This window comes from Dermochelys coriacea, chromosome 11 (assembly GCF_009764565.3).
Source record: "Dermochelys coriacea isolate rDerCor1 chromosome 11, rDerCor1.pri.v4, whole genome shotgun sequence".
NCBI classification, from domain to species: domain Eukaryota; kingdom Metazoa; phylum Chordata; order Testudines; family Dermochelyidae; genus Dermochelys; species Dermochelys coriacea.
The window spans coordinates 44,869,737-44,883,116 of NC_050078.2; the positions used below are offsets into that span (position 1 = coordinate 44,869,737).

A 13,380-nucleotide genomic window follows, 5' to 3' on the forward strand; every position below is an offset into this window, starting at 1 on the left:
TGGTTTGAAAGCCTTTGGGATTTATTTATTCAAAACATTGTTTTTCACTTAATGGGTAGTAAGTACTACAGTGCAAGAACCTGCCTTTATTTTGGTACCACTTTGTGGCTCTCGTCACAGCCTCATTGTTGTGTTGTACAAACACAAAAAAACATGCTCAAAACAAGCCTTGTATCTCTAACTATAATCAATTTATTTTTGAACTCAAGCTTTTAGGAAATTCTAATAGGTTTACAAATCATTGCCATGTAAACATCTGAAAAAAATGTTAATTATAATACTGAGCTTATCTTCTTGTTGGTGTTTGTCATGCAGTAATGAAATCTCTATTTTAACCTGCTGTTACCATGTTACTTAATGCAGGACATGTTGTGGGTTTTTTTTTTTTAAATTTTTTTATGTAACTGACTCTACTTGTATTTAAAACTGCTTGGGAGTAATCAAATGTTCATAGTTAAATTTTGGCTTACCCATTTAGGTGAAACATGGTGCCAAATTGATGCAATACATTTCAAAAAGTTCTTAATATGTTGTCTTTTGGGTTTGTATCTCTCTTTGTAATTTAAATCATTCTAGTTGGCTTTGTTCAGGAAGGTTGCTGTGTTGAATAATTTCCATTTTCATAAGTGTAAGTAAGTAATATATTACATATGTGCATGGACCAAAATTTGTACTCAAAAAATTTAACTTAAAATGAAGTGTTCACATGGGCATATGAATAAAATTGTCCAGTAGTGCATTCTTTTCCTGTTTGGTCTCCTTTTATTTATTCTCATTTTTCAAAAAGTAATCTTTTAAACAGCCTAATATAAGGTAATGTTGGTACATATTAATTATTCCTGCAGGATTTCCTCCATGAGGTGGTGTCCATACTAGTCCCGTAGGTAACCAAAAACTCTGAAAAGCTTTTTAAATTAAAAGTTCCTGAGGAACACCTATTGCAAATGCTGTTAAATTCTTGCACAGAAAAAAATTGCCATAAGTTACAGTGAAAGAGAATTTTTTTCAGATGTTATACAGAGGAGGTGACTGTTTCAATAATAGTCTTTAGAACTCCCTGTAGCAGGTTGGATTTCTGAGAACTGAAGGGTTTAAGTTCTTAGAACAAAACAAATTTTCTTCAAATTCCATACATGATCTAAAAGTTCCCAAAGTCCAGAACTTCTGTTTCCATCTCCATGTAAGTTCATATTGACTACTTTTTAAGTCGTAAGAAGTGCACTATCATCCCCTTTGTTTGTTATAACTCTTAATCAAGATGAATGGAAGCTACTCATATCGGGTGGAGAGAAGTTCCAGAAACATTCAAACTTAGTCTAGTTATTAGCCTTTTTGTGGGATTTTGCTAAACTTGCCATCTGCTTACACCATAGACTTGTCACTGCATGCTCCACATTTTCCAGTTTGTTCATTATTTGTCATGCAGTTGCTCCAAAAGGCCCCAATCAGAATTATATCCCTACTGTGCTAGGCACTGCACAAATATATATACACACACACAGTTGCTCTCCTGAAGAGTTTGCAATCTAATTACTAAATTTGTTGAAACTGCAGGTTAAAAGCCACTTCTCCTTCAAGTATCTGTGCACATGTATATTTCACACTATAAAGGTGTGTGCAGCTAGTGTACTCAAGTCAGAGACTTTTGACATCAGTACCATTGGATAGTGCATGGCCTCTGCCATCCTCGTGTGGAGCAGAAGGCATAAAATGAGTGGCTATGGCCTCCCTCTATTTGTTCTTACTACCTGTAGCAAGAGTTGGATCTCCCCGTTGCCTTTGAGCTTCAGTTAGCAAGCTCAGAAAAGAGATTTTCTCCTTTTTGTATAGTTCACTTTACTGCAATTCTAGTTTAGTTTAAGAGTTGTTTTAGTAGGTTTTTTGCCATGCAGAAATCCCCTGGATTTCAACAATTTGATATGTGCAGGGCTATTATCCCTGTCACTGATAAGCATAAAAGTTGCTTAATTTGTTTAGGTGAGGGACATATGTCCTAGCTGTAGATTGTTCCCCACTAGGACAAAGAAATAGAAAAAGTTTTGTCTTAAATTTTATCTTCTCGAAATGGCAACATCTCCCTCCTCAGAGCCTGACCATGACTGAAAGTTTCCATGAGAAGTTCATGTCCAGCTGCCAAGGCGCCAAAGACAATTTTGGGTGAGAAATCTTGCTGTCGTGTGGCCTCCTTGCAGTGTTCAGAACGGTTTGAGATTGATAGAGCGTGCTCCTCATCCCACAAAAAGGCACTTCAAAATTCATCTAATTCTGGATCTGGTTATAAACACCAACACTCAGACTCCACGTCCGCCAGGGTTGTCGAGACTGGTGCCTTCTGCTTTACTGGAGAGATATTCAACCCTCAGCATTATTGGATCTGGTTCCATCTCCAGTGGCTGTACACTTACCTCCATTGTTAGTGCCATCAATGCCACAAGCCTTTCATGCAGCAAAGGATTTGTCTCCCTTTTCTGGACTCTACATTGTCTGATTCTAATTGTAGCTGCTCAGCTACATCGGCATTGTCTGCATCACCTGCCACCAAAACGTGATCAGTTCTTCCTGTATCTTCACTGCAGTCTGCATTGACACCATCAACTTACTGTTTAGCATTGCCAGTTTTCAGGCAACCCAGGATTCAGCTCTAGAAAGCACTTTGAATGTGGTTTGCTGATTACCTTGGAGTAACCCTAGATAGATTTCTCACATATCTTATCTACCCGAGGAAAACTGTGACGTGTAACAACCTTCTAGGCAAATTGGTCAGCACTTTATAGGAAGCAAATGCTCAAAATCGCCAATCATTTGGTTTAGCCCTCTCTTACTCTGCAGCAGAATACTGTGCTCTGGTCTGACTCCATCTGTCTCATGTAAAGGTGGTTGACACACAACTGCGCTTAACCATGCACATCATAACTGGGGTGATTACACACATTGCTCACTGTGTTAAACCACATCACTCTTCCACACAGCCCTCTGGTTGCTACAGCCAGAATTGTTGAAAAGATCAGTGCAAACCCAAGTCTACCACTATCACTATACACAGACCTCTTCAACGACCCAAAAGCATGCTGTTGTGGGCCCACTTGCCCTACCCAAATTTCTCTGAGGTATCTATGTGGTGTGAAGAATGATCTGCAGCTGACATCAGAAACCAGTCGCTTATTATTGACCCAACTATGTGTGTACCCAGCTTTGATTTCCCCCATTTATGGGCTGTTCTGAACGGATTTTGAACAGACCAATCCAGAACAGGGTCAATGTGCAGACAGCCCCCCAACAGTTGGGGCCAATGAGAGGATCCCACATGCAGCTGTGGCCAAAGACAATGTCTCACATCACTAATGACTGCCCTCTGACCAGATTTGGTGGTAGTCTGAGAGCTCTGCACTTTGCTGATGAGGTTGCAGCAAATTGGCATGGCAAGGTCCATATCTGACAAGAAGAATGAAAACCGCATTTCTGCTAGCAATTAGTTATGCAAGAAGGGTACTGGAGCTCGAGGCACTGTAAGCCAACCCCCCCTTTCTCAATGTTTCACGAAGACAAGGTTTCTCTTAGGCCACACTTGAAGTTTATGTATCTGTTTCTACCTCGGGCAACTCACCTTCTGGTGTATTTTTCCAAAACCTCATTTTAGCAGAGCTGAAGAGGAGTTTCATACTTTGGATGTTCAGAGGGCTCTTTAGTTTACCTGGACTTCAGTCTTTCAGATCATCTCCTAGAATTTTTGTGGCCTTTGCTGAAAGGATTAAAGAGCAACCCATTAAATCCAATATATATCTCACTGTATGTGAGTGCATTAAGCTCTGCTATAATCTAGCTAAATTTTCTCCTCCTGTGAGAATAACAGCCCACTAGGACCTATTATGTTTCATCAGTAAAATACCAATAGTTGAAATTTGCATACCAACAATGCAGTTGCCAGTACATACCTTTTCCAGATACTCTGCACTCACTCAAGCTTCCTGGGACAGTGCCAACTTCAACAAGTCAGTATAGCAATGCTGACTGCAGTCTCTTTTCAAATAATCAAAAGTCCCATCACCTGTAAGGAAACTGTTGGTGAGTCACGGTGGAATGTATATGTGCACAATCACTCAAAGGGGAAAAACTGTTACTTCCCTGTAGAGTAACTTTTTTGTTCTTTGTGGTGTATTGTACGCAGATACATTCCATGACCATTCCACCTTCCCCCACTATTTGAGGTATTAGATGGTGTAAAAAAATGGAGAGAGGGGGCGGTGGTTACACCCCTTTTATGGCGTTGGCTCCAGGAACAAAGATGGCTGAGGCACATGTGCTGACAAGTTTCTGACTCAAGTGCTTTGGATGCACATACACTTATGTTGTTTTTAAACTTTTTTCAATTTGTTTGAAGACACTGAAACCATACGTACAACACTAGTTTGAGTTGGTTTTAGCACCACATATTGCCATTTTATGGCATTCTAACACTGAATAACCCCCCATTAACAGTTAGTCAAATTCTGTGAGGGCTTCCCTGTAACCAGTTTAGACTTGAAAAGTTATGTTATTACTAGTCTACCAGACCTCCAGTATCTCTTGTATGATCTTCAGGTTAACTTCAATAATTTGAACTAGTTAACTTGTTACCTGAAGAAATCTTTTCTGTCCTAAATTGTTTGAGTCCTAATGTTAAAGGATTTTCAAACAGTCTTAACCTATTTTCCTAATCCAAATCTTTTAATAATAAACAAAAAAAAAAACCACCCTGATCTCCCCCACTACAAATCACTGTGTAGAATGGAAAAAATACTCATTTTTAAACCTCATTGTCTTGCACAGCTGGATATGGCAACCTGTTTTACTTGACAGTTCATTTAAAGCCTGTCAAAAACAGCTGCGAAGCTTGGTGTAAATGCAGTATACCAGCTGAGCTTTTGCAGAATACTGCATTAAAACTATTAGTTTTTAGACATCTTGAGCTTTGATTATTTTCTGAAAAAAATCTTATCCATGGTTTGAGAAACGTTGCCTTAAGTGTCAACTTCTAATTGGAGGCTTATGTAGAAAGAAAAAATTTCTAGTGAAATGATGCACAATAAAAATGCTACTCCAGGCTTGAAAATATGTTCAACAAATCTGACTTAATTTTCTTAAGGTTTCTCACTTATGGGATAGTATGAAAATACTCAAAATCATGTGTGTTAAGTCAGAAAGCAAGAGATTTTTGTGACATTGAAATGATGATTTTCCTTTCTAAAGGGACCCTTGGAGTGGTTACAGAAGTTACAATAAAAATCCGACCAATCCCTGAATACCAGAAGTATGGCTCTGTAGTATTTCCTAACTTTGAACGAGGAGTGGCCTGTTTAAGAGAAATAGCAAAGCAGGTAAGGAGAAAATTTTGTTTTTGAATTCTATTACACTTGTCTGTTTCATGCATGTAGTATCTGTATTCTAACATTAGATGTCACAGTAATGCTCTGGTTTGCCTCTGGATATTTTTGTAGTTGGTAAGTGGGTTTAAAGGGACAGCATCAATTTTAACATCTTAGAAACCTCCGTGTAATTTGTTTAAAAATCAGATTTTAGCAAAGTTTATAAAACTTATTTTTGTTTTGTTCCTATGCAGACTAAGGGAGTGGTACACATTTGTGGCACTTGCTATTCATATGCGCCAGCATGGTAATACGCTCATGCTGTTTTGGAAGATACGTGAACTCTCCTTAGTTCACTTTTTAGTAACTGGATCAATTGTTTTCTTCTATCTGCTAGAGATGCGACTACCAGAAAGTGTGGGGCGGTAACTAGCAGTATTTGGGGTGCTACAGGTTGAAGTGGTCTTTATCCTCCATAGCTACCCTGGGACTGTTCCAGTTTTCCTTGGAAAGTTCTGTAGCTGGTAGTATCGGCCTGGAGAGTTCTCAAGGTAGTGTTCAGCATACACATTCCCAGGCTAGTTTTCACAAAGGTCTTCACAATCCTAGTTATTTATCAGAGCAGCAAAAAAAAAAACCCTCCAAAAAACCCTTTAATAATGGATAATTCTCATGGGGTGGATTCTAAATATACATTACTAAGAAAAAGCACTATATAAGAAAAAAGTATTATAGTACTGTTTAAAAATAGTAAATGAGTTGATATCACCTTCGCTATAATCTGCACTAAAGCTAGCTTACTGCTGCATAGTAAATATAGCATAAGATAGATATGACAGACTATTTTTGGTAAAGCTCTGAAATAGCCATTTTAACTTTCTTGTGATATGCTTTCTCTTCTCTTGTGTTGAACTGTCAATTGCATTTATTTTATGCACAATTTAATGTCAGAATAAATCTGCAGTGAGAAAAGTAGCATGGATGGATAATAGTGGATCAAAAGTATTATAGTGTGGATCTATGGCTTCCTGGCACACTCTCAAAAATGGCATTACCTGTTTTCAAGTCACTGATAACTTGGAAGAAAATGATCTTGAATGCTTATGGATCAATGTCCTAATAGATAAATCACAAGATGTGGTATAAGTTGTCTGCTACTGACCATCCAGTCACAATAGGGAACAGGATGGCCACCTTCTTATGCATCTATCTATGTGTAGGGAAAAAAGCCCAGCATGATCATGGGGTACTTAAATTTGAGTGACATGCTGGAGGTCTCATTCTTCCCGTACTGAAACATGTTTGAAATTTCTATATGTTAGAGATGAGTTTCCTAACTCAGTGTTGCTTCCATCACAGTTAGACTTGTCCTAACAGATAAAGAAAAACTGATCACAGAACTAAAAATTAATGGTAGCTTAGGTACAAGTAATGATCATGAGTTGATCACATTTGTAAAGTGCAAGCAGAATAAAGTCAGACCAGGTAGATGTAGATATAATTGCTTCCTCCCAGCTGACTTGGCTCAGTTGTTTTTAGCTTTGTGAAATTGGCCCTGTTGAAGCACCACACACATGAAAGGGGAAGTTAATAGCAATGAATCGGAAGCTAGGAATTGTAGAAAATGGATAAGGAAAGCAAAGGGAAATAAGGAGAAATCTATCACCAGCACAGATAAAGACAATACATTTTTAATATATTAGGAATAAAAAATAGAGTACTGACAATGGTATTGGGCCATTACTAGATGGAAATTGTAGAATTATCAATCAACATGCAGAAAAGACAATGAAGTTCAATTAATTTTGTGCCGCTTTTGGAGGGGGAAAAAGATCTCATCATGTGGTAACACCCTTTGCATTCCACTAGTATCTCTGGAGGATGTTAAACAGAAGGTAGTAATAGGCATTTTTAAATCAGCAGATCCAGATAACTTGCATCTGGGAGTTTTAAAATAGCTGCTGAGCAGCTTGCTTTACTGTAAATGTTGTTTTTTTTTTTTAAGTCTCTTGGAGAAGTTCCAGAAAACTGGAAGAAAGCTAATGTGCCAGGATGACCCGGGTAATTATTAGCTTGTCAGCCTGACAATGATCCTAGGAAAGATAATGGAATGGCTGATAGGAGGCCTGATTTTTATAAAGAATTCAAGAAGGGTAATGGCCAATCAACATGGGTTTATGGAAAACAGATCTTGTCATACTAACATATTTTCTGATGAGATCACAAGTTTGGTTGATAAAGGGAATAATATTGCCCTACTGTACTTAGACCTCCGTAAGGCATTTGGCTTGGTACCACATGACATTTGGATTGAAAAACTAAAATGATATAAAATTAACATGGCACACACTAAATGGATTAAAAGATGGCTAAGTGATAGGTCTCAAAATATAATTTTAAATGGGGAATCATCATCAAGCGTTTCCAGTGGGGTCCCACAGAGAGCAGTCCTTGATCCTATGCTATTTAACATTTTACTCAATTATCCAGAAGAAAACACAGTAATCACTGATAAGACCCAAAAGTTTGGGGGTGGTGGTTGTGGTAAATAACATAGAGGACAAGTCACTGATTCAGAATAGTCTGGATTGCTTGATAAACAGTGCAGATTATTTTAATAAGATTAAATGTATACATTTGGCAACAAAGAATGTAGGCCATGCTTACAGGATGGAGGACTATATCTTGAGAAGCGGTGAGTCTAAAAAAGATTTGGGGGGGGTCATGGTGGATAATCAGCTGAATGTAAGCTCCCACTGTGATGCTGTGGCCAAAAAAGCTATTGTGATCCTGGGATGTATAAACAGGGGGAATTTCCCATAGAAGTGGAGAAGTTATTTTACTTCTGTATTTGGCACTGGTGGAATTGCTGCTGGAATACAGTGTCCAGTTCTGGCATCCTCAGTTCAGGAAGGATGTTGAGAGCCATCAGAGAGCGCTATGACCAAAGTGGATGCAGGTTGCTTGAGCTCTGAAGCAGCCCACAGGGAAGCCCCAAACATAGTCTCTTAAACCTCACCATCCAATGTCGAGGAATATTGCACCCAACTACTCAAACTCCCTAGACCCTCTAGCACTGCTTCTTCCTTTCCAAATCTGAAAGCACTGAAAAAACAGAGATCTGCTTTCTACAAACAAAATGGTTCCTGCACATTATGGAGCGCAGCAGATGGCTGTACTGTAGCAGGTGGCACAGATACTGTTGAAATTAAATCTACAGTTTCCATCCTACAGACCACCATGACTGAAATTCAGAGTGCACTACAAGCTAAATCCAGATGAATGAGTGAAGCAGAACACAGAATTTCTGAAGTGGGATTTCAACGAGAACAAATTAGTTTATGAAGAACTCTAGTTACATATCAAGACTCTAAGACCATGCTAATTCATCTAAAAGGCCACTCATAACAATGTAACATCAGGATTGTAGGTGTTCCTGTGGGAATAGAGAAAGGTAAATCCTCTGAATTTGTCCCTAAACTACTGAATTGATGAATCTGCTGGTAGATTTTTTTTTTTTGTTTTGATACAGAATAGGCACATTGGGCCCTTGTCCCTAAACAAGCTCCAGAAGGTCAGCTTAGAGCATTAGTTGTGAACTTCCTGAAGTTTACCACTAAGGAGCTTATATTGCAAAATCCAGAGGAGGGGGAGGGGAAGGAGCTGTTATGGCAAGAACCAGCAATTAAAATACTGCTCTTTTAAGATTTTGCACGTGTTGTGGTTGCAATGAGGGCAGCTTTTAGCCAGGCAGATGCTTACCTCAAGCAGCTCCTGGAACAAGCGGCATGCCCCCCTCTGGCTCCTACATGGAGGTGCTGCCAGGCGTCTGCCCTATCTGCAGGCACCGCCCCTGCAACACTCTCTCTCACACACACACACACACACACACACACACACACACACACACACACACACACACACACACCCCCCCCCCCCCCCCAAGCTCATTCAACATAGTCAAGATTGGATTATTTCTTAGTGTCTCTAGATTTGATCAATTCTACCACTTGTTGTGGCATTGGTACTATTGTTATATCTGACCATGCTCCTCGACACATATCTCTTAGGCCCTCAGAAAATGTGGGGATACATCATTTGTTAACTCTGTGCAGCAGGAGTTAGGACTCTTTTAAACTACCCCCACCGCTTCATCTGCTTCCATGCTTTGGGAAGTCTTTTAAGCCTTCATCAGAAGCTGTATCATCTCATATGCCACCTTTAAAAAGAAATTGAGAGAACATAGAATTGACCTCCTTTTGAAGGAAAGTAAAGCCTTGGATGTAGACTCTGCTTCTGCCCCCCTCCCCAGAGAAACTGAGAACACTTATCAATCTAAGACACGAAATCAACAAACTTCTGTCCCAAATGGTTGAGATTGCTTTATTCACTTTGAAACTAAACTACCAGGAATCCGGCAAGAGAGCTTGCAGGCTGTTAGCATATAGATTTAAGCAAAAGGCTTACAAACAAGATTGCTGTAATTTGCAATAGACGCAATAAATTATACACAACACAGATATTAATAAACAACTTCATCAGTTTTATTCAAAACCTATATTTTGCTGAAAAGGAAATCTGTAAAGATGCCTGGATAACTTTTTTTTTTTTTTAGTGAATTGTCTCTAAACTGCCTCAGATCCCTGACTCTCCAAAGGAATTTTTAGGTGCCTCTCTAAAATCATGGACCTGACTCAGACTATAAAAGAAATGAAGGTCCGAAAGACTTCTGTCTCAGATGAGTTCTCAATTGAATTTTACAAAAAGTTCTCAAACTTTAACACCTAGATTATTGAACATATTCAGTGAGGCCAAGAATGAGCAAACTCTCCCACCTACTCTAAGAAGCTGTAATTTCAGTTATTCCTAAATCTGGGAAAGAACTTGAACTGTGATAATTACAGGCCAATTTCTTTAATCAGGTGTAAAGCTAAGATTGTAGCTAGTGTTGGCAACTTTTTAACTGCACAAAACTGAACGCCCTAGCCCTGTCCCTTCCCTGAGGCCCTACTCACTACATTCCCCCTCCCTTGGTGGCTCACTGTCCTCCAACCTTCACTCACTTTCACTGGGCTGGGATAGGGGTTTGGGGTGCAGGAGGGGATTCTGGGTAGGGGGTTGGGGCACAGGTTTACCTCTATCAGCGGCACAGCGAGGAGGCTAAAGCAGGGTTCCCGCCTGTCCTGACTCTGCGTTGCATCCCAAAAGTGGTCAACAGCAGGTCTGGCTCCTAGGCGGAGGCGCAGACAGGCGGCTCTGCATGCTGCTCTCACCCATGGGCACTGCCTTCCCTCTCCCCCTCCCCCCCAAAAAATGGACACCTGGTCACCCTAATTGTAGCTAAAGCTCTTGCAGTGATACTAGACAAAGTTCTGTGACATTATACTCACATCAGGTAAGCGTTCCTCTTAACAGACATGACTCAGATAATGTGTCAACTGATTGATGATATTGTCACATCAAGAGCTTCTAAAAAATCCTTAGCTGACATTACTTTAGATGCCAAAAAGGCCTTTGCCTGCATAGCCTGGGACTATCTCTTTCATATCATAGCAAAGTTTGGGTTTGATAAAAATTTATTGGTTGGATTAATTCTTTATACTCTAACCCAATTTACAGAGTAATTACCAAGGGTATTATTTCTACCCCATTTTCATTAAAGAGAGGCATGTGGGAGGGCTGCCCCCTTTCTCCTTTTCTTTTAGATTCAGCCATTGTCAGATGAGCAAATCAACATATTCATGGTATCAGGGTGGGCCAAACAGAGCACAAAATTATGCTGTTTGTGGTGATGCTCTTGTATTTGTATCTAAGCATGGGCATACCTTCTAGCCACTACTAATAAGTTTGGACTCATCTCAGGATATATAATTCATTGGGGGTAAATCAGAAATCTTGGTCATTAAAAAAAATTTGAGAGTTGCTTGAAATAGAGATTTGGATACATAACTGTCTTTGACCTAATGGAATATAATTGTATGTAATGTTAAAAAAACAACTACAGCTTATTCACCAAAATACACTTCAAGTATACCGGTCCCCACATAGGCTAGTCGTAATGGTCCTCATAAATGCTGACTGCTATTGGAAATGTATTACCAAGGGAGTTACATTAGCTCATGTTTGGGTAGTGCTTATGTATCAAGAATTTCTGGTGTGAGGTGAGTCAAAGGACCAATTTGATACTGAATACTAAGTTGGAGTCGTTCTCCCCCCCCCCCCCCCCGGCCCTGCTTAAGTTTCATTTTTGGATATATTCCTGATACCTGGAGATTACCTCGAAACAAGGCAGTGTGGCTCCTATGAGCAGCTTTGGTTGCTAAAAAATTAAACCTCCAAAAATGGAAAAGTCAATCCTCACCAAATATTGATGTCTGGGTCAGTGATATAAGGCTGACCTCACAGCTAACGAATGACTGGCATGTCGCAGAAAGGGAATGCCCAAAAAATGCAAAGCAGCTTGTGCTGACTTCTTAGATGTCTATAATTAATGTAGACCCTGAAGATATATATGTCACTTCCACTCCACTCCCTTTATCTTCACTGTTTGTTTACATAGTGTTATGATGAATCTGGTATTTTGGTATATTATTGTATTTGGGGAAAAATTAAATAATAAAAAATTGGAGAAGGTTCAGAGATGTCATGAGAATGATTAAAGAATTGAAAACATGCCTTAGAGATTGACTGAAAGAGCTCAATATATTTAGCTTGACAAACAGAAGGTTAAGGGGTGACTTGATTAGTCTGTACTTACATGGGGAACAAATATTTTATATTTGGCTCTTCAGTCTAGCATAGAAAAGTAAAACACGATCCAATGCCTGGTAGTTGAAACTACAAAAATTCAGAGTGGAAATAGTCACAAATTAACTATAGGAACAATTTACCAAGGGCATTGATGAATTCTCCATCACTGACTTGTTTAATCAAGGGTAGATGTTTTATCTAAAAGATAATCTAGGAATTATTTTGGGGGAAGTTCTATGACCTACATTATATAGAAAGTCAGACTAGATTCCACAATGGTTCTTTCTGGCCTTGGAATCTACTAAGTGCTTTACACAGGTTGTACTGTATTGTGAGTGAAATACAATTGTATATCTATTTGGATCTGACTGTGAATAAATTGATTCGTTTTCCATGTACAAAGTAAAATCTCTAATCTAGAGTGAAACTGCAAGTCCCTGCGTGTCACTTTTAAAATGTTTTTTTAGGTACCTAGCACACTTCTGATGCACTTGAAAAATAATACACTGTTTCTTTGAGCGATTGCTCATATCGATTCTGATTAGGTATGTGCGTGCCGTGTGCAGAGTCATCAAAGTTCTGTAGTAACTCCTGTCAGGTTGGCTGGGGAGCCCCCTGGAGTGACACCTTAATGGCACTGGATGTATGCCCCTGCTGACACTTCACCTCCTCAGTTCCTTCTTACCACCAGTGACTGTCATTGGAATTGTGGTCGTTGCTTAGCAAGTGCTTCCCTTAGCATTCTTTCTAGTTGTATTTGTAGTTTAAGTCTTAGTAGTTTAGTTAGTTTTTAGTGTATATTGTGTATATAGCTGATAAGGTTTAGGGAGAGGGGTTTTTCCCCCAATCTCCTTACCTTCCCCTTGGGTTCCAGGGCATGCCTCTGAGCAACAGGTTTAAACCCTGCGGAACCTGCAGCCAGCCTATGCCAACTGGCAACCCACCACATGTGTCTGAAGTGTCTGGGGGAAGTGCACCAAGCAGAGAAGTGCAAGATTTGCAGAGCTTTCCAATCTAGGACCAGAAAGGAGCGAGATTTCTGTCTGAAACCACTCCTGATGGAATCCTCTTTGTCCTCAGCCTGCCGTGGACAGTCAGGATCCAGCACTGAGCGCATCCGTATGGCCTCTGTATGCGACACGGTGCCAAGGAAGGACTCTGACCTAAGAGACCCTCTGCACCAGTGCTCCCTAGCACCGCAAATTGCAGAGGCAGCCCACACCACTCTTTCACCAGTGCAGCACAAGTGGCACAGGAAGACTGACGGGGATCATTCCCCGGTCTTGAA

General features: G+C 39.8%; 1 protein-coding gene across 3 annotated transcripts in view; it reads left to right on the plus strand.

The window, feature by feature from the left end:
- Positions 1-13,380, plus strand: part of AGPS (alkylglycerone phosphate synthase) — a 159,501-nt gene that overhangs the window by 80,161 nt on the left and 65,960 nt on the right. For all 3 annotated transcript variants that reach the window (XM_043505391.1, XM_043505392.1, XM_038422213.2), the window contains exon 11: positions 5,227-5,354. In XM_043505391.1, coding sequence (XP_043361326.1) covers positions 5,227-5,354 — 128 coding nt within the window. The remainder of the gene's footprint in view (positions 1-5,226; positions 5,355-13,380) is intronic.